This window comes from Cinclus cinclus, chromosome 9 (assembly GCF_963662255.1).
Source record: "Cinclus cinclus chromosome 9, bCinCin1.1, whole genome shotgun sequence".
Classification (NCBI taxonomy): Eukaryota; Metazoa; Chordata; class Aves; order Passeriformes; family Cinclidae; genus Cinclus; species Cinclus cinclus.
In genome coordinates, this window is record NC_085054.1 from 6,965,512 (window position 1) to 6,986,590 (window position 21,079).

The 21,079-nt window shown below is 40.8% G+C and overlaps 1 protein-coding gene across 3 annotated transcripts; it reads right to left on the bottom strand.

Annotated features, from left to right (window-relative positions):
* Window positions 1-486: 486 nt before the first annotated feature.
* HNRNPA3 (heterogeneous nuclear ribonucleoprotein A3) lies at window positions 487-17,774 on the bottom strand. 3 transcript variants are annotated; one of them, XM_062498596.1, is made up of 14 exons: window positions 17,704-17,774; window positions 13,845-13,956; window positions 13,356-13,379; window positions 9,623-9,745; window positions 9,386-9,532; window positions 9,094-9,304; window positions 8,769-8,858; window positions 8,601-8,708; window positions 8,344-8,424; window positions 7,520-7,666; window positions 6,487-6,612; window positions 6,336-6,408; window positions 3,215-3,289; window positions 487-1,099 (listed from the first exon to the last, which is right to left on the bottom strand). In XM_062498596.1, the coding sequence occupies exons 2-12, from the start codon at window positions 13,908-13,910 to the stop codon at window positions 6,356-6,358; spliced, it is 1,176 nt and encodes a 391-aa protein (XP_062354580.1). In that variant the 5' UTR covers window positions 13,911-13,956; window positions 17,704-17,774; the 3' UTR covers window positions 487-1,099; window positions 3,215-3,289; window positions 6,336-6,355. The 3 variants fall into 3 exon arrangements, with proteins under 3 accessions (XP_062354580.1, XP_062354578.1, XP_062354579.1); XM_062498594.1 differs by lacking the exon at window positions 17,704-17,774 and adding an exon at window positions 16,476-16,739; XM_062498595.1 differs by lacking the exon at window positions 17,704-17,774 and adding an exon at window positions 16,476-16,738 and having other exon boundaries at window positions 8,601-8,693.
* Window positions 17,775-21,079: the final 3,305 nt, after the last annotated feature.

Sequence of the window (21,079 nt, forward strand, 5' to 3'; positions counted from 1 at the left end):
TCCCTTTGCCATGAACTATGCTATTAAATGTCTGTCAGAAAACATTCTCTACAGCTGCAATATAAATACTTTGAATTTCAAATTAGCTATTAAACAGACATCTTGGTAAACTCCTGCCCTGCACTTCGATTTATTCCTTTATTTGTTCACTAATGTGAAAGCCAAATGCAAGCAGCAGCCTTTGCAGGGACTACTGTATTTGTACCATCCATTTGTCTTAAAACACACTACAAAGATACTTCTTCCATTACCAAAATAAAAGTGCAAAAACCAAAAACTCTGCAGTTAACACAGCTGCCTTATTTGAATTTCATCAGGTGAAGAATCATTCTGAAGTAACTTGATCTGTGAGAACTTGCATTCAGTTTAAACCAGTGTCCTTCACATCATCAACACAGCACATGCTGCTCTAACATCAACCCCCCCCCAACATCATCAAGGAAAAAAAACCTCCACATTACTCATATATACAAAAACACCAGACTGTAAACTATAACCTTCATTTTATTATTACTGAGGTACAGAGTATGCTCTCAAGCCTAAGTAGTGACAGTGCCAAACATCACAATGCTGATCTCATACACTAACAAGCTGCCACGTGGAAACCATTTGTTTCTTGATCAAAACATTGTTTTAAAACTATTAAGACAAAAGCTGAAAAGCAGGCCTGAACCAAGGGGTTTTGGCTTGCAGTCCCAAACTGGAAAGATGCTCCTGTAAGAAAATATGTTGCAGTAATTCCAGACCACTTTGTGTTCTCCACAGCACTACAAAAAGGTGATGCCAACACATTTTAGATTGTAAGTCATTTGACAATATATACTTTATTCTGATACAAAATTGAAATATTTTAACAAATTTCAATCCATTATGGACTATACTGAAATTTTAAATTTCCATTCCAGTTTAACTTGTTTAACCACAAGTTTCAAGATGTCAGCACACTAGCACCACTGCTCTTGAAGTCTTTGCCAGTTATACCATTTTATTCTGTTTCCCATCTTGCGACATTATCTTCTACGTGAAGGCCATTTTTTCTTCTATGGAGGTACTTGGATTACTTTAGTTCAGGAAAAAGCTAATAGAGAGAGATGTCAACCTGTAGCACCCACAGCAGAAAAAGAACCATCCATCAGATATGTGAATTTCAGTGATACTCAAGATCTTGCATGCTCCACATAATTTAAGATACACACACTTGTCAGAGACCACAGACTGATCTGTGAATATTCCATCTCAGTGTAGACAGTACATGTTAAAGTCATAACACAGGAACCAAAGACAGCATTCAGTACATCACACAATCAATGCTTGAAAAGAATAGGAACCTTAAGTATTGAAAGGATATAAAAGTTAAGGTGCTGTGTTTAATTTCTGTTTTCTGTGATAGAATAGATACCTCCATCAATCTGGGCTGTCTTTGGGGAAACCCCCTTCTCTACCTGGGGAAACCCCCTTCTCTACCTGAAGTATTGTTGTTATCAGGTTAACTTCGGTAAAACTGCACCTTAGGGACCTTTGTTAGCTTTGCATCTTTACATTCCCACCTCCATTTAAAGCTATTTTCCAACAGAAGGCAGTAAACAAAATCATGGCCATGAAACAATGTTCTCAACTCTTAAAAGTGCCTCTTGAACAGAGACACAATTAACCAATTACTCCCCATGAATGTGTTTATTTTGGTCAGTTATTTCTGAAAAGATTTAGCTATAAATAACTGAATATAAGCAAATTAGTCTTAACAAGTGTTATAAACCAAACTGAAAATAATTCTCAGTGATTATCTATTTCTGTATGTGGTGCAAAAAGACTCATCCAGAGCACAGAACAAGTCTGCAAAATGTGGAATCCTCTCATATTAAGGAAAGATAAGAGCTTTATACACAGGCCTAGTACCAAGGCAAACTACAAAGTTTTTGTTAAAAATTAATTTTGTTAAAACATTTTCAAAATTTTACTGTTAAAAAAATCCAAAGACAACTGCCAAGTGCTAGAGCACTGAGGGGCAATGCTGTTCCCCATTACCTGTTGCTAAACAGATACCTGTGGGAGCTCTGCCAAGCAGAGCAAAAGCAGAGGTTTTCCACTTTCAGGTCTAAGAAAGCAAGCTTGTCACCTCAGCAACAAGCTGGCACATTTACACTAAGGCAAAGTGACTGTACTGCTGCACTGTCAGATTTAGGCTAAACCTTGGCCAAGCACAAAGTTGTCTCAATGTTTCTTAATAAATATATGCAGTCATTGTGAGATTTTCAATTAAATAGCTTCTGATTTTATGGAGGTCTCTGTATGTTACTTCCAAATTACATTTAACTATCACAAAGTTGGGAATTACTTCCTGGGACACTACAGGCAGCAGGTGAAAAGTTTAAGTACTTGTAACAGTTTGGAATGTGCCTCTGATTAAGCCAGGTTCCACCTGACTACTTTCAGAGCAACTGAAGTGTAAGCAACACTAAAATAGAAATTGAATTCCTAAGAATGCACAGGATCAGCATATAAAGGGACCTGTAACAATCAAAGATGCAGAAAACTAAATATGTATTCCAAGACTGATATGTTCTAGTCCGCATAAAATCACGATTCCACGAGTTTTTATTGCCATTCCATTTGCCTGTACAAATGCCATTGTGATTTCAGCTGGCTATCATGTAACAGTGTTTAGCCTCAACGACCCTGCCTGAAAGCACCCAGAATCTGAAAGGGAGCACCTTGATTTGTACAGGTAAATACAACATCACCTGCTCAGCCAAGATCACTACCTGGGAGGGAAATCCCAGCTTGCACCAACACCAAGCTCCCTCCCAGAACGGGGGCAGCAGCAGCAGGTCACACACTGCTGAGAACTGATGAACCACTTGTGTCACTGCCTTTCTGGGCTTCTCTGGGGCACCTCTCTTCATGACAAGGCACAGAACAATTTCCCCCCACCCCAGCACACTCCCCAGTAACCAAAACACATCATTTTGTAACAACTTGTCTTGTTCATCTCAGACACGAAGCAATTTTCTATCTGCCAGAACAGAAGATGCTCAATAGGAATTGGGCCAGCAAGCAGCCCGCATCGAGAACAGGAAACACTGGATGACATAGGCTGGAATATTTGCTGCTCAGTACTTAGGTCTTCCCTTCATATTTATTAAAAGGCTGTCAAAGGAAGGCCTAGAAGGAAATCAGGATTAAACACGTTTTTACTATACGCTACAAATCTTACCCAGTCAGAAACCTTCATTTGAAGAGGATGTGCAAGACATTCCCCATTTTGTCAAGCAGCAGCTTCTCATTCAACCTGAAAATTAAAGAAATTACTCTTACCTTGTTTAAAAACCTCCCACCGCTCTTTGTAATTCATGAAAAATTTTAAAGGCAAACCTTACCTATGCTCATTGCCCTTCCTTTCAGGTCTAAATGCTAGACCTATTGATTTTGAGTCAACTCAAGTAGCTATCACTCAAGGAGGTTCCAAAAGGTGAAGAACTCTTGCTAGACTTTCTTCGATATTTCAGCTGTGATAAGCAGATTTAACTAGCCTTGGGAAAGCTGCTCACTATCAGCACAGTATCTTATTCCTTCACTTTTCTGGAAGTTGAAGCTGTTGCTCCTGCTGCCTTGTCATTCTTTAATTAGGCTGACTTCTCCATACTCAATAGGCTGCTGAAGTCCTGTCTTACGAGTCTCCTTAGCAATGTATGGATCAAAGAAGTACATCCTAGGTTCTGTAAAGCTGGCGGATCACTGTCCTCATGGCTTACACTTTTCCAGGTCACAAACAACAGCTAAGCTACCCCACCCACCTACAAAGCGGTCACTTACATCCATCTCTTAAAAGGTTGCATACAGATCTTGTTCATAAAGTTTATTATGACACTATTTTTCAAAGTTAACATTGTAGTCACAGTACAGCTACAAGAGGCCCTGTTAAAAAGAACACTGTCAATACATTCTAAAAAAATTTAGGAATACCAGATCAATTGTCAGAAGGGACACCAACCCCATCCTCCAGTTGTCCCTGCAATCACATGCAGGCCCCAGGTGCAAGTCTACACATCTAGTGTGGTAACGTACAAAGCAAGTCAGCAGTTAGGTGTCTCACTCCCTAGTGAGTGTGGTTTAGTACCCCATGTTTTCAAACTCCAAATGGGTTGTTTAAAAAATGCCTTTATTGAAGTACAGCCTCCCCCCCACCCCAAGCCCAAATGAACACGTACAACAACAGAAGCGTTCACTAAACCACCAATTCTTGCTTTAACTTTTGAGATCTTTCGGAACTCCACAGACAAGTATAAGCAGACTTTGAAATCCATTTTGGAGGCTACCATCTTGACACTGGTTCCTTGTTTTAGTGTACTGCAGTCTAAATACACTCCAATAACAGCGTTTAAATAACATGTTTAATTGTTTTCAAACAACACACTTATTTTTCTACCACTTCTTAAAAATTATAATTCATTATTAATATGACTGATTATGCCTTAAGCCATTTCATACATCTTTGCAGATTCATTCCTACACTGGAATTGCATTTACCTTATACTGCACATTGACCCAGAAGTGAAACAGGTGTGAGTAATTCCAATACATATTGCCAAGTGTCTGAGCATTTCTTTTATTGACTGGGTCCCTACTCTTCTGAGTCTGAATTGACAGCAAGCACTGGCCTGGCAATAGTTAAGAGAATTCACATCAGATGAGGACAGGACAGACTGCAGTGCCTTAATTTGGAGGTCAGAAGTGAGAATGAAGTACAACTTCTAGCCACATATACTGGTCAGATTTTCTACTCCCCTACACCAAATCCAGTTGTAGCACACTATTCATTCTACCTGTGGGAACTCAGGACTGTATTCCTCTACATTGTGGGAGTGCTTCTAGTCAGTAAAAGACATCTAGATCATGTTTTATCTTTGAGCTCTCAGCTGAGCACAGACATCTGCCAGGCAAGCAGCTCAAGAACTCTGCTATTTTAAAAGCCCATGGGGAATGAGCTTTTGGATCGCATTACCTGGGACTGTCAGTGATTACACCTGTGCTACCCTTGGCTCCCAGTCAGAAGCATGTGTCCAGAAAATTGCCTAGGGTGCATGCAAGAAAGTATATAGCCATTAAATTATTGTGGAACACACCTATTACTCTGACACCTCATTTAATTGAAACAGTGCAGTCTGGTGTGAGGGAAAAGGAAATGGGGACAAAGGGGATGAAAATTCCAAGCCACCCTCCCCAAAGTATAGTTTTATTGAGACAGAATCATTGTATATCCCAAAGAAACAGGCACTTGATTCCCCCCACCTTAACTTCTCGGGAATTACAATAAATATAAAGGTAAAAAGCAAATTTCTTTTTCTCTCCACCCAAGACTTTAACAACTTCAGTTATCCCTTATGCATCTCAAATGAGACGGCAGACAGCTTTCACGTGTCTAAAGTTGGTCTTGTTAAAATATTTATCATGCCTTATTTTCTTGAAGCGCTAATACTAATACAGAACTACAAATTAAAAAATATGCACAAACCAAAAAGTAATTTGAAATTTTCATTAAGATAAAGCTTAGTTCTATGATTCACAAACACTAATTTGAGTAACTCAATCCTAGTTATACATCTAAACAAACTATAATGCAACATACAGATGTTTTCCCTCTGTATGCCTATGTAACTCATGTCAATGACAGTTACGTATATACACTGAGACTAGACCCCTTAAGACTGCAAATCAATAGGTGTTTCTATTGTTAACTTTAAATTAATACAAAATAGTAATTGAGAAATGCATTTATCTTCTCTATTAACTAACAAGGAAACACCCTAAACTACATTTCATTTCTGTTATAGAATTCTCTGTACTAAATGTGGAAAAACTGAACTACACAAATATTGAAAAGTTAAAAATTCATTGATTTGTTTATTCCTGGTACCACTACCACAATTTACAGGGCAAAATACCTGATGTAATGGGAAAATAAAAAGAAAAAGAAAGACAAAGCTACAACAGAGAAAGACCTCAGGAATGTACATCTAATCGACACTACATTGCATGAATCAATAGCTGCACTTTTTGCAAACTGTGGCTATGACAGTCCTGATCAAGAAGGGTTTCCTGTTTAAGCTGCGGTAACTTTTCTGACTATGGATCATCGTTCCTTCTGTGGCAGATTTTACAGTTCCTCTAATTCATTTGGGACGACTGTCTCAAAGTAACCTGCAGCTTTCCTGACAACTCCTCGCTCTCTCTCCTGCTAAGAACTGTAGCCTGTTGAATACAGGATAAGAAAATTATTACTCTCAGTGAACATTTGTACATTATTAATCATCATTATAAATATGCATTACACCTACCCTTTTCTCTGGTTGCATTTTTAGAATCTTCTACCACCATAGCCCCCACTTCCACTTCCAGATCCATAACCACCTAAAAGAAGTGTGTATATTGAAATACATGAACAAGGGATTTAATTAAAAAATATTTTCTGTACAAAATCATACATACCACCATAGGGACTGCCTGAACTTCTGCCACCAAAGCTGCCACCACCTTTCATGGGACCATAGTTAGACTGCTGTTGTCCACTGTAATTGCCAAAATCATTGTAGTTTCCACTTCCACCATAATTACCTGAAACAAGGAATTTATAAAGCAATGTTTGGTCTACACTTGGGGCACAAAACTCACAAAATTCCACTATCCAATGTAAAAATAAATTGCAGTAGTTTAGAACAATTTAAAATGAAGTTAATGTATTTTGATGCTACCTCTTTGCAAAATGCACAAGTAACAGGGACCCCTTGTACTTTAATGACAGAAATCTGGATTTTATAGAAGATTAAACACATCACATTACATAAGCACATTTGAGTAAGCCAGTTGAGGTTAACCCAATAGGCCAAATTAAGGCCCCAAAAATCAGAAAACAGTTTCACCATTATTCTTATACTGCACAACTCTGCATATATGACAATAACGTAAATTACAATTTATTAAAAAAAAAAACACAAACAACAAAAAACAAACAAAAAACCCACAAAAAACAAACAAACAAAAAAACCCAAACCAAACAAACAAACAAAAAAACCCCAAACAACCCTGTAATGGACATGCTGCATACAGAGATCAGAAGGTATAGTGAGATATACAGCAGTTTTTTCAGCTTAACTCCCCGAATTTGGGGAAAACAATACAGAAGATTATAAGAATCTGCATCTGTAGTCCTCACAAAGGAGGATGTGACCTACATGTTGAGAACTGCTATCTGAGGACAACATACTTGAAACAGTCAAAAGCATTAAAATTCTTGTACTCTGCCTCCAGATTTGTAGCCAAAACCTTTTGAAAAATACATCCCTGGCAAAACAACACTGTAGTTCATCAAAGCTAAGCCATATGAAAAAGAACTTTCCTTATGCAACATGACCTTCTGTGTTAAAATCCAGACATACAACTCATATTATGCATTACCCTATTTCCAGCATTGTGAAATGAAACCTTAAGAGCCATGGACGTGGAATTAAAGCTGGAATCTTACCACCACCAAAATTTCCTCCTTCATTGTAGCCATCATATCCTCCTCCTCCACCTCCGTATCCACCACCTGGGTTTCCATATCCTGGGCCTCCACCACCACCATAACCTCCTCTGCTGCCATAGCCAGGACCACCTCCATAGTTGCCACCTTTGAATAAAAGAAGAGTCAAACTTAACAAAATGCTGAATACTAGTAAGGAAGATCAATGTAACGAAAAACCCCAAACCAACACACTTGCACAATAGAAATGTCCCACAGTGTTTTCAGTATTATGTTCATTGTGGTTGCATCATTTACCTTAACTATTTCATTAGGAAAAATCAGGACCTAAGTAATTAATTACGTGCTACCTCACTCATCCCTTTTTGCACTCTGGTAATTGCATTTTTCAGCCTTTTGGTAATTGCTGCATTTCTCTTCAGATGCATTTTGGATACTCATCCTAACTGCATCCTGAAAAATATACTACTGAACCACAAGAAGTCTTAAGAACTGACTGAAAGCAGTTGCTCACTACTTTATATTCAGTTTTAGTCATCAACTGACATGAGAATCCTCACTTAGTTCTCAGTAATAAACAGCTCCCTCATGACCTTATGAGATTTTTTAAAAGGGTTAATACAGGCAAGTATTTTTTCACCCATCATTTTGTGGGAAGAACAAAAAAAAAAAAGCTAACTCTTCACAGCTCTACAATGTAAATATTTCATTTTTATTATTGCTATTATCACATTATCACCAAAATAGACTTTGCTTCCAAAATGAAGGCAAAACTTACAGCTGGTTCTAGCATTGGGGGAAAAGCAAGTGAACAATACACTTACCATCACCAAATCCATTGTATCCGTCACCACCCCCAAAGCTTCCTCTGCTCCCACCACCGCCACCACCACCCCCATAGCCTCCTAGAACACAAAACAGATGAGAATGTTTTCCTGAACAAACATGTGTTTAAGCCAAAATAGGTGTTTAAGCCAAGTGACACAGAAAAGAAAAAAAAAGAAAAAACACAACAAAAACAAACAAAAAAACCCAAACCAAAATGTAAATCACATTCTACACTAATATTCCAGCCATTTACCTCTCCCACCAAAGTTTCCTCCTCGGCCGAAATTCCCTCCACCGCCTCCGAAGTTTCCACGGCCCATGAAGTTGCCTGAGCCACCCCCACGACCTACAAAATATTTCACTTGAATTACATTAATTGAAAACCTGTTACACAAAATAGCTATGCACAACTACAACTCACCTCTCTGAGAGCTAGCAGTCTGCATCTCTTGTTTAGAGAGTGCTTTTTTCACTTCACAGTTGTGTCCATTTATAGTATGGTATTTCTGAACTACAGAAAATAGTAAAAAGGGAAAGTTAGAAAATCACATTACTGCAACATGCTGCAAAACTCTCATAGAAAGTTGCTGTAAGGCATGTGTTACTTTGAAAACTAATACTAAATCAACCCTATCCCTTACAATAGTTAAGCAGCTGATTATGCAATCATCTCATTCCACATACTGCTCTTCTGAAATCCCAACACTTTTATCCTCAAGTAATTTCTCACTGAAGAGCTTACGTACCAACAATTTTATCAACTGTATCATGATCATCAAAAGTGACAAAAGCGAAGCCTCTCTTCTTTCCACTCTGCCTGTCTTCCATGACCTCTATGGTTTCAATCTTGCCATATTTTTCAAAGTACTCCCTTAAATTATATTCTTCTGTATCTTCTTTAATTCCACCAACAAATATTTTCTTTACCGTGAGATGTGCCCCAGGCTTTACAGAATCCTGCAATGCCAAAAATGACATTAAGTGCTTAAAGTTGTAGGTAAAGATTAGGATACGTGGTTAATTGGAACACTAACTCACCTCCCTTGAAACAGCTCTCTTTGGTTCAACCACGCGTCCATCAACTTTATGTGGTCGAGCGCTCATGGCAGCATCCACCTCCTCCACACAGGAGTAAGTCACAAAGCCAAAGCCTCTGGAACGTTTTGTTTGTGGGTCTCTCATCACCTGCAAACACACAAGGAGGCACTCTGCATTTCTGAGCTACTTTAAGTACCTAACCCTTTCAAAAGCACAAACAAATAATAGAGACTTTACCACACAGTCTGTGAGCGTGCCCCATTTCTCAAAGTGCTCTCTCAAGCTATCATCTGTTGTTTCAAAGCTCAGACCTCCAATGAACAGCTTTCGCAACTGCTCCGGCTCCTTTGGCTCATGGCCCTATTGAAAAAAAAAAATGGAAAAAGTATTTTGAATACAAATCACAGAATTAAATTCTCACTGAATTACTAGAAATTATATGGGCACATTATAACTACAAATAGGTGAAACATGTTTAGGAAAGAACAATGACTTCTAATGGTTTAGACAGCAGAATAGTAAACACTTAATGAGGTGTGATTTTAATTAAAACACTAACAACTTCAGGAGTGGTAAAATGCAAACAGTAAAGGGATTTCAATATACTAGCAACTCAGTTGATCCCCACCACCCAGCATTCATTCTGTGCCTATTTTTGAGTTGCAGACCGTGCTGTAGGGACTGGGGATGAAACACTGCTAGATAAAGGGAAGTTCTAACACTTTATGAAGCGTAAATATGCAGAACTACAAATAATTTTAAGGACGCAATACACAAGAAAAAAAGGTTCCTGCTCAGGCTGAGTGTCTACTCTTCAGGGATGTCCATTTTGAAAGGTAACTTTTATGCATTTTTATGAAACTTATCAATACTAAATTCCTTGAAATCATTAATTCTGTACTTTGATGGTTTTATTACTGGAGTACATGGAAGCAAGAAAGTGCAAGTATATATGTATGTGGATTTTAGCGTTACGGGCAACACTTCTCAAATGTGAGGCAACATGGACCTACGTCTTAAGGACAAAATAATTGCCATGAGCAACAATTCATCAATGACTAATAGAGGATACAACTACTGCAGTAAGATTGGTAACTTAGCAAGCATCACAGAACAAGCAAATTTAACAGCACTTGGTAACACTGCCTATATATGACCAGTCACATTTAAAAGGTGCAAATCTGCAGATCCCAGTTTTCTATCACATGACTGAAATGGGCTTAAGAGTGTAACTCTGTTACCACTCTGTTTCAGTGCTGCTCATTTTTAGCAGACAGGCAATTTCCTCATACATTTGACAAGGAGTTCACAAAAAAAATGGTTTCACAAGTGCCGTTGTCAGAGAAGTCCTACAAAAAGCAATCAAATTAAAATCTCATTTAGCAAGTGGGTACTTTTGTGCATGTGAAACGCTCCAGGTGCTGGCCACCTATGCTGTGCATGACTTCAATTCTGCAGCATCAATGTTCAACAGGCTTCACTGTTTCTGCTGCAGTGCATTAAACTAGACTACATGCAGCAGTATCCTAAGGTGAACTACACAGAAACAGCCAGAGACTTCTACGTGTAGACATTTTGCCTCAAATCTGAAGTAAAGAGGCTTTAACCTCTGCAACACTGCTAGGGTTGACCAGGAAGGCTTAAACGCCTTTGAGTGAGAGTTTCTGTATTATATAGTGCTTCAGCAAACCATTGGTTTATAACACTCGGTTTGTACTACAGCAAATGGTAACCAAGATTATGAAAAGTTGTCTGGGAAGTAAATCCCTGCCCTTACAAAACCCTATTTAGGGCTTTGTTACCTCAGGATCATCATACAAATCATTAACAGTCAGTGGTCCCATGACTACAGTGTAAAGCTTCTAGTGTCTTCCAAGTGATCCAGACTACAAAGGCATTAAAAAGAAGTCTCCCTTTTCACTACATTCCAACTTTTAATTTTACAGGATTATGCACCTTCTGCATATAGAACTGCTTTATGTCAAGTGCTGTTATCTGTTGCTATTGCCATTTTTAAAATCTACTGACAATTTTTAGTTGGGTTATGTTAAAGATGGGTTAGGCTAAAGGTAAGAGTTTCAAACTTCTACATTTATTGAAAGAAATTTTTTATGTGAAACTATTAAGTTTAGACTTCTCCAAAAATCAGAAACCTGTGTAAGGAAAAACTGGCCAGACTATTTACAGTTTTTTGATATTATTCCAGGCTATGAGGGTTTCCAGCTAGCAACTCAAGAGTGCTTAGACCTTAAAAGAGTAACCACAGAACTTTTCAGGTAAAGGAAAGTGAAGTTCTTTTCTGCTTATTGTTATTATGTGCATGAGAACCACTGTTTTCGGAAGAGCACCTGCTGTTACAGCTTCTCTGTTCTATTGAACAGAAATTATTCTTAGAACACATATGTTAGAGCAACTGTGCAAAAATAGAAGGCAGTATTTTCTTACAGAATTAGGGAATTGTTTTTTTAGGCAGTTTGTTCTCACTGGGGTTTTCAGAGTGCTGTCTTCTACCACACAAGATGTTGTTTCTCAGTTGCAAGCTATTTCTAGCAGCAGTCTCTCCTGCGCAGAAAACCCCTCAGCGTTAACTCCCACCCAGCTCCATCCTAACCAGGCTGCCTCCAGCTCAGCTGACACGGCACGAGACCACACGCCATTTTGCAGCACTCCTCTAGTAAGAGAGGGGAGAGCAGCTGCAAGACCACCCAACCTGCACTCGGTCCGCAAGACACGATTTCTCCCCCTAAGCTGTCAGAGGAGCTTCCAGAAACACCGCAAGGCTCCGCGGAGGCAGACAACCTTCCTTCTGCCCCGCCTTCGGCCTCCTCCCCTAAAGCCCAAGCGCTGCGCGGGCCCGGCCGCCACCATTTTGTGCCGAGCTGCGGCGGCCGCGCCGCCAATATGGAGGCGGGGGCGGGGCGCGCGGCCGGCGCCGCAGTGGCGCCATGGGCGAGGCCCGCGCTGCGGGAGCCGCTCCGCTGCTGCCGCCCGCGGCACCGCACCGCCGCTACCGAAACCACAGCGCTCGGCAACTCTGCCTCTCGCCAAGAGGGGGAGGGAAGATGGCAGCTAGAACCCCCTGCGATTCCTGCGAAACATCTCCATCTTTGCAGAAATCCTGGCACCTTTTGAGACAATGCTGCTGCCGATAGATACGGCTTCTGTCCTGCGGTCGCCATCAACTGAAATTTCCTGTGGCAGGGGTTTTGAATAATCGGCCTCTTGGGAGTTGCAGTATTTCTCTCCAGAGGCAGTTTTCGAGTGGACCATGCATTCTGCCTCTGAGCAGCTAGTATCCACAAATGCCTGCCTCCAAACCTAACCCTGAGCTGCGGATGAACCCGAGACCACCCTGTCCCCAGGTACTACAATCCTACATGTTTTCTGAAACCAGAAAGCTTACAGGCAACGGGCCTCAGCAACTTTCCCTGTGAAATTTGCTCTCTAGAAACTCAACAGTTTTTAAGATCATTGCAGGGCAATCTACTTTTGTGAACTACAAGAGCATATTTAGTACGCAACTGATCGACCCCAGTTACACTGAATTCAAAGTCCAAATGAGTGAGTTTCACCATTCCTTCAAAAAGGACTTTACACACCGTACTTCAATACAAAATAGCCATACACTACCAGACACATGCAAGTTGGACAAAGTTTGTTCTTAATTCAAGTGTATAGCCCTCCCACATTGCAGTAGTGTATCATTCCAGAAAGAAGTTGGTTTGAACTAGCTAAAATATTCAGGCAACCTGAAAAAGTAATGTTAGAAAGCAAACAACTCCAAGTAAACAAAAATACCTCCATTACAAGCTATATAAGCACGTTTAATACCCTTTTTGCTCATCTTAAAGGTATTTTCTGAAGGGTATTAAGAACTTCCCCCCCTCCCACTTTCCACACCCTGCCCCAAGAAAGTAACTAGCTCCCATCCTCCCAAAAACAGCCCCAACATCTTCTCTATACTACGCACCTTATTCAGTCTACGGTATTTCTGCTAGAAGCAAAAGAAAACAGTTATTTTTACTTAGTACAGCTCACTTTCATTTGCAGTGACTATCAGGCAACCATTTTTACTTAAAAAAAAAAAGGAAAACAAAAAGAGGAACCTGTCTTCATTCCCACTAAAAACAGGACTTTGAAGGTAGGAAGTAATCAAGTTCCTGCTGATACTGTGAGGATCCATGAATTTCTTAATAATTACACCTTGCTTTAATCAGAAACATATATTTAATCAGTTTTGTTGTAACAGAAAGCTAGACAAGCAAAATTTCCCCATTATGCTTAACACCCCACCCATTAAAGCTGTAAGTAACAAACTGCAATTTAAAGTTACTCCACTAATACGGGGATGAAGAAGGCAGAAAACAAAATAATGTATCAGAAATGGTTAACTTGGGGTTTTTTCATCTTTTCCCATTAAAACTACTTTATTTTTAATAAAAAACCCCCATCTTCTCACCTGTGAGGATCGTCTTCCTTTCCTCTTGTAGTCTTCCACTTCTCTCTCTTCCTTAATAGCAGCCATTTTGGAAGGGTACTCTAACTCGGCCTTTCTTTTAGATCTAGGAAACCTAGAAAACAGGTTGGATAAGTCAGTACTTACCCCAGTTCCTGTGGCACAGGGCCTTCTCTAGCTGCAATGAACAGGTGTGGCTTTACAAGAAGAAATGGGTGAAAGCAGAAAAAAAAATCCCAGAAGTATTTAAAAGAGTAGAATAAAAAGCCTCAGCCTACTTAGCTAACGATTAAAGAGCTGTAAAAGAAGCATCTGTTATCCCAGTCAGGCCCACTTTACAAACTAATACTAAAATCTGCAGCAAACCTTTACCTATTACTTTCTGACAAAACTATTGTTAAGACAACTGATACACAAGCAGCAAATTCCACCCTCGATACCCAAACCCACTACATAAATTCTGCTTCTCTGGATTTTTAACCACTGAAAAAATGCAAGATTTTGCAAATACTGCTTGTTAGAACTCTTGCAGTCAGCTATCCAGCAGTGTGGAACACTAGAGAATATAGTGTATCTTGTATAGCTCCTGTATTAAGAAATACTTTCCACTAAGAGTACTTCAAGAACCCCTTACTGATGCTACCCTGCAACATCAAGAACTTCAGATCATCAGCAGTCTACAGCACTAGGCATCTGCATTACTTTAGCTTCCATATTTTGTATTTGATTACTGCCATGAACTGTGTAACGTAGGTACCATTACAAATAGGAAGTCTTTTTAAAAGATAAGCTCAGTTAATGAACCCATACCTACACATCCAAACAAATAAATCATGTTCTCTTTGATCTTTTTTTAATAAAACTTTCTAGGATCCTCCAGTTAGTCCTAGTACTAATGTATTGGTATCTTTGGCCAATAGTCATTGCTACTTTGGATGTTGAAGATTTATTACAATAGCCAAAATGTAATACTGCTAACTACATAACATACTTCAGCGAAACTATACTTGTGCTTCATTTATAAGCATAGATATTTACAAGATTAGGCATACTTCTGTGAGGGATTTGTTTGGGTTGTGGGTTTATTTTTCAAGTTTTCTTTCTGCAAATTTTGTTTTTGCATATGGAAAGGCAGGCAAGTCCTTACTAATGAGCAATATATGCTGTTATTCGAAGTGGAAATTCCTAAACGTAACTTTGTTAAAATCCAGCTTCAAATTAAAACTTAGCTGCCAAATCATGAGTATTGCAATTCGATGCATTAACAATTTTAAAGGTTCTATTAAGTATTCACCAAGTGTTTGAATTATCTTCAGTTTCTCTCTACACAGTGTTAAACCTGCTCTTGAGGTCAAGCATTAGTTTGACTTAAGAGGTATTAGGATATTAAGTACTTCATCTGAGCTGTTCAGTATTTAAAGTCATGTAAGGGAGGTATGAAACAACGTTAACACTTCAAGGGCCTTTAAAAAACTATCTGTGGCAAAATAAAGCTTTAGGAATTGTTAAGGAATAAAAGAATAACCTTACTTAAATACCTTTTCAAAGTAATGGAAACTATGAATCCCTTCCTGGACCTGCCGTTTTCACCAGGAAGGCTCCACACTGGCCAACATAAGCTCTGGGGCATGGTCTCTGCCCCAATGGCCTCTGAAGGCCTCGAGGGTTAAAAAGGGAGTTGTCTTCTTGCTAATGCACACTACCAGCTCATGTGGAACACAGCCCTGCTCGTCCTATGCTGTGCTACAGAAAGTTCTTAAGGTTGACAGCACTAATTTTTAAAATTCGTATTACCAACAGCATACTCAAACTCTGAATAGAAATATTCAGAACAATTTTGTCATTAAATGCTAGTTCAACTAGCACTGAGCTAATTAGATACTGCAACTTAACTACAGAACCTTATGCAGTCTCCAAGGAAATCTTTAAATTATTATTTTAAAGAAGTCACCAGGATATGTCTTATTACTCACAATGCTGCTCTATCTCCCACAGGAGAAAAGCTAACAGAGATAATGCAGACATTACCAAGATGGAAGTTCACCCATCCAGTCAGAGAATACTATGGAAAAGCACCGTTTTTTTCTCTAAGCAACTTAAGTGGGACCTAAAGTGCATACAGTAGGGTGTTCTAACAAACCTAAAAGTTAAAGCAGAAAAAAACTGATTCTCAGTTTTAAGTGTGTTGGTAGTGTATTCCCAACACCTACAGGATACAGGAACCCATGCCTGGGAAAAACCCCAAGATACTAGCTTAATACCTGATGTGATAGGATTCCAAGCTTTACTGAACCACTTTAAAATGCTTTGAACACATCACCCCTCTCAGTTATTAAACCCCGAAGTAGCTAAAACAATTGCTTATGTGAAAAAGTTATTTTTAGCTGCTTTGATAAGAGATCCAGTTTTTTCTCGTTTTAAAGGAACAGATGCCAGTGTGAGCTGTTGATTTCCCTGACATTGGTTTTTTTAAGTTTCAGCCGTCAGTGAACGGAGTAAAGATAAAAAAAATACTGCGCGCATGCACACACAGAAATGCAGCACTAGTTTTGCTTGCCATACTCTGAAACACTTGAGGAAAAAATCATCAAGATTTTGAAGAAAGGAAGGTAAGGGGAGACTATCACTACTTGCCTCCAGGCAGAGTAAAAATGATTCCTCTAGGTATGTTTCAGACTCCTCCGTGCTGCTCACCAGGATCATGGCAGAATGCCACCGAATGTCCTGGGTCTTTTTTGCATGTTTAATTGTGGGAGTGGAGAAAAGGAAGAGAACTATAAACAATTTTCTTTCCCCCACCTCCCTGAGCAGCAAAGGCTCCCGACACCCTTTAACTCCTGGGCAGCAGTAAGAGATATTAAGGAGGTGCTACAACGTGTAACAGCATTCCCCAGCGAGATGCAATGTACTGCACTAAACGATTTTAATGCTTCTAAAGTCTGTTTCGAGAAAACTGTGTGTAGAAAGTGCGTTAAAAGAATATCCCTGCCGCACCACTCCGGGTAGCTTACGCCGGAGGGGGGGGTGGGGGTGGAAAAAGAACACTGGGAGGACAGAACAATAACGTGCGCACGTGTAGGGCTCGCCTTGCCCTATTGCTGCCCGAATACGCGGCCAGGCGTTTCGGTGTCCCCAGGATCGCTACTAAGCGCCCTGCTGCCCACAGCTCTGCCCCGGGCCGAGGGCCGGGCCCCTCTCACCCACGCGCCCGAGCGCTGCGAAATGGCGGCCGCAGCCCGCGGGGCGGAAGCGCCGCCTCTCCCGCTCCCTCTCTCTTCCTGCTCTCGCCGCCATGGCGGAATAACGCGGCGTATCGCAGGCAAAAGCGGCTCTGCAGCGCGGCACGAACGCTACGAGGAGGCGGCGGCCGCGGGAACTGCAAGGGGCTCCATAATGCGCTGCCGCCAACCACCCCCTTCCCGCCGCGCTTCCCCGCCCGCAGGCTCGGGCGGAATTCAAGCCGCTCCAGCTCCGCGCGGCGCGGCAGGAACCACCTCGCTTCCGCCCCCGCCTCGACCGATGGAGGCGAGCCCCACACCCCGCGCAGTTACCTCCATTTTGTGCCCGCGCTCGGCCAGCGCGGCGCCAATATGGAGCCGGGCGGGAGAGGAGGGGGCGGGCGCGGGGGGGGTCACGTGGCGCCAAGGCGGGCTCGGGGCGGCGCGCGCGCTGCGGCCGTTACCGCTTTTCTTCTCAGGGCCCGCCGCCCATCCCCCCCCCACCTCATCCTCCCCCCTCCCCTCCCGCCCGCGCGCCGCCGGCCCCGCCGGGAGAGCACGAAGGGTCGCGAGCGAGGGAAAGCGGGGAGAGGGAAGGTGCCGAGAAGAGTGGGGAGGCGAGGAAAGAGAAGAGATCACCGTGCCGGCGTTCAGCGACAGCGCCTTCCCGCCCTCCTCGGTCCCACGCCGGCCGCCGGCCCCGCGCACGAACCGCCGCCCGCTGTGGGGGTGGCGGCGCCGGCGCAGCCGCGACGGGCGCGCGGGGCGGCCCCGCCTCCCCTCATCGGGGCCGCCCCCGCCCCGCCCCCGCCGCGCGGGCCGAGCCGGGCGCGAGAGGCCCCGTGAGGGAGCGCCGGGCCCGGAGCTCCGCTGGGGAGGGACAGGCGGGCGGCATCGGGTTCTGGGTAGGAGAGAGAAGAAAAGGAGGAAATGCCCTGCTTACAGGGAACATCTGCAGGAGTATTAGGGTGTGCGCGAGGTGCGCGGGACCTTCTGAGAGAAGTCGTTTGTCTCTACGTGCTGTTTTACCCTGAAGGTGCTGCAAGGAGGCAGCTGAAGATCGGCTCTCCAGAGCTCGTTCAGCGCTCGCTCTCAGAACTGAGCGTAGCTTAGTCAGTTTCCGGATAAATACCAAAACAAGTCCAAGCAGTAAGTTTCCCAAGTTTCCCCATTCAGAGGCATTGTAGCTTTTAATGACGCTTGTCATAAACTAGCACAGAGAGTTCAGGAGAAAGGATATTATGCGAGAATTTAGTATAGAATTAAACATAGTTAAGCACATAACATTACGTATTTTACATACATGCAGTATTATAAAAATTTACTATCAAGGTCAAGGTTTCTTAAGTTTTGATTATCCTCTCAGTACCAGTACCCATTTTAGTATGATGACCTAACCTTAACAGAAGTTGGAACTCGTCCCTTTAAAAATATCTTCGTCCTATGTAAAGGAGTAAAACAGTTGAAGTTCTACTGAATCCCTGGAAATTTAATATCAGGTGTTAATTTAATTTCTTTATTTAACCCTGGTGTTTCTAAAAATATCTATAATCACTTACTCAAAAGCTTCTAAACCTGTTTGATTAACTAAATTTCCTATTGCATAGTGAAATTGCCAACAGATCTAGAAATGTTCTCACTGCTATCAGGGATTGAAACAAGTTTTTACATGATTTCTATATCTTTGGGAAGGTAGAGGTCTACACAGAAAGTAAAACTCGCTGAAAATCTCATTAAAAACCCCCACAAGCTATACTTTGCACTGAGGCCAAACCCAACAGTTTCTTTTTCTGATAGTACAGAAAGACAGACAATGGTACTGGCTAAATACGTCTCTTCACTTCAAATATTTTTGTATACACAGGAGCTGCCTCACCAAATTTGAAGAATTTCTTTATTATTTTGATTGTCATTCATTTCACATCTAACTGTTACTCATGGAGGCTGATTGTTTTGCTGTTCATTTGCTTGCACAGCCACAGGCAAGATCACGTTTGAATTCTACAGTTTCAGTTCATGATCACCCTCCCCTATGTGTAATCAACTGTACAGAATGTAATAATCTTATTATTACTTACTGTGCTTACTGCACTGAAATAAAAGACAAACCAGTAAATGAGGGAGTTGCACATTTTACAAAGATTCACTGCTGCAGATGAAAATGACACACAAGTTTGAGGGCTTAGCTAAAATTATAATTTTGATTTCAAGCAGTTTTCTGCTAGTGAAGTGTTTTCAGGTTATCTAGTAAAATATTGCTCCCCGTTTTGGGTCACCCATTTTCTTAAGTGAAAATGTAGCATTTAAAACACTCATATCTGTCCTGGCTTATGTAGTTCCATAGTCAGATGAACTTTTCACATTATGTAGCAGATGCAGTATTGGTCATCTATGCAGATGGCTGACATGCTTTTCTTTTTACTAGCAATGTTTGCAAATGTGTACTCTCCTCTTTGTAAGCCAAGGGAACAGCAGTGTGTGTCTATTAAAAAATAAACCAAAAACGGTGGAAAAGGCTTTTAGCTTTTATATATTTATGTGGTTGGAATGTCAGTTTCACTTCATTGTCCTTTTTTTGTTGGAGGTTTTTATTGTTGGATTCTTATACAGCATTTTTTTGTGAAGCAAATATTAAAGTAGGTAAATATTGTTGATACAACTGTCCAAGGTTTTTTTTTTAGTATTACACAAAGTTTAAGATGCAAGTATGAAATTGAGCTCCAGTCTCCAGTATAGTAATGCTAATGGAGTCAATTCACTGAACTAAATATATTTGCTATAAAACTCGGAGACTGCACAAACAAATGAACTCATTATTAATTAAATGTTAGTACTGTCATAGTTTGGAACATGGAGTTGACCTGGCCATATTTGAGTTTCATACTTTAAAAAGGATGCAGACTGCAATTTTGATAAGAAGTCCAGAGTGCTACACAGAAAATCATTTATGTGAGGTTCAGGCCAAAATGCTGCTTAATATTCAGTTCTATTGTCTGTGCTGTAGAAATGTGGTATATTTAAACATGGGCAAGTGTTACTGGAGACACTGGACAATTGTGCAAGCAACTGCAGCTTCTGTCTTCTTCATTTGGAAACAATTGTTTTCATTTCTGAATCTGATTTCAATTGCTGAGCTATGCTGAACATAGACAGGATAATATGCTAAATATACTAGTCTGGTAATCCTTTGGCAATTCTTGTATGCAGTGCAGGGTGCACAAAAACCTTTTACTTAATTGAAAAATACATAGAGCCAATACAACACTGATTACTTTTAGTATTATTATGCTATGGCATTTTCTTTATTTCAGTAATTGTTATAACTCTTAATAGATATACACAGATATATACATCTGTATATTTGTATACACACACACACACACACACACACACTCACACACACACACACTCACTCACTCCAGAAACAACAAATCCTACAGACCCTTTCCACTACAGATTGTGCCAGTCAAGGGTCTTGTGCCCCAGCCCTCTGGCAGTCTCTGCAGGACTCGGTTGCAGTGGTTTGAGAAAGCTTTCTGTCTGCCTTTTCCCGTGGAAGTTACAGAATGCATGCACAAACATCAGCTGCTTCAATTTGCGCTCTCCTGTATTAATTTTAATAATTGATAAAGGAGTGCTTGAAGTAATACACCAGCCTGTCTATAAGCTAGTTTGAAATGAAAAGATATATAGGTATATACCAACCTGGTACAGGTTTAGTAATCTCCAGGAAATATGTTGGAAATAGCACCAAACTCTTGTGACTGTGTCCATTCCACTCCATCTGTCAGAAACCTTAGATCAATTTTCCATGACTGCTATTCCTCAGGAACTACATCTGAGAGCTGTGATGCAGGAAATGAGAGAGATCAAACAATTTTTAGCAGCTAGCTCAATTGAAAATACTTGAAAACTTCGTGTATTTCCCTTTGTGTATTTTGGTCTCATTCAGGGTCACACAATTGCTTCTTTCTATAAATTGTATCTCTATTTAAAATGTTTATTTTTACAATATTTTAT

Bases quoted from the DNA above. Each gene is read 5' to 3' on its own strand.
- HNRNPA3 (XM_062498596.1), bottom strand. From the start codon at position 13,910: ATGGCTGCTATTAAGGAAGAGAGAGAAGTGGAAGACTACAAGAGGAAA. The intron at 13,380-13,844 runs GTGAGAAGATGG...TTTTGCTTCTAG, and splicing joins AAGGAAGACGATCCTCACAG to CAGAAATACCGTAGACTGAA. The intron at 9,746-13,355 runs GTGCGTAGTATA...TTTTTTCAATAG, and splicing joins AATACCGTAGACTGAATAAG to GGCCATGAGCCAAAGGAGCC.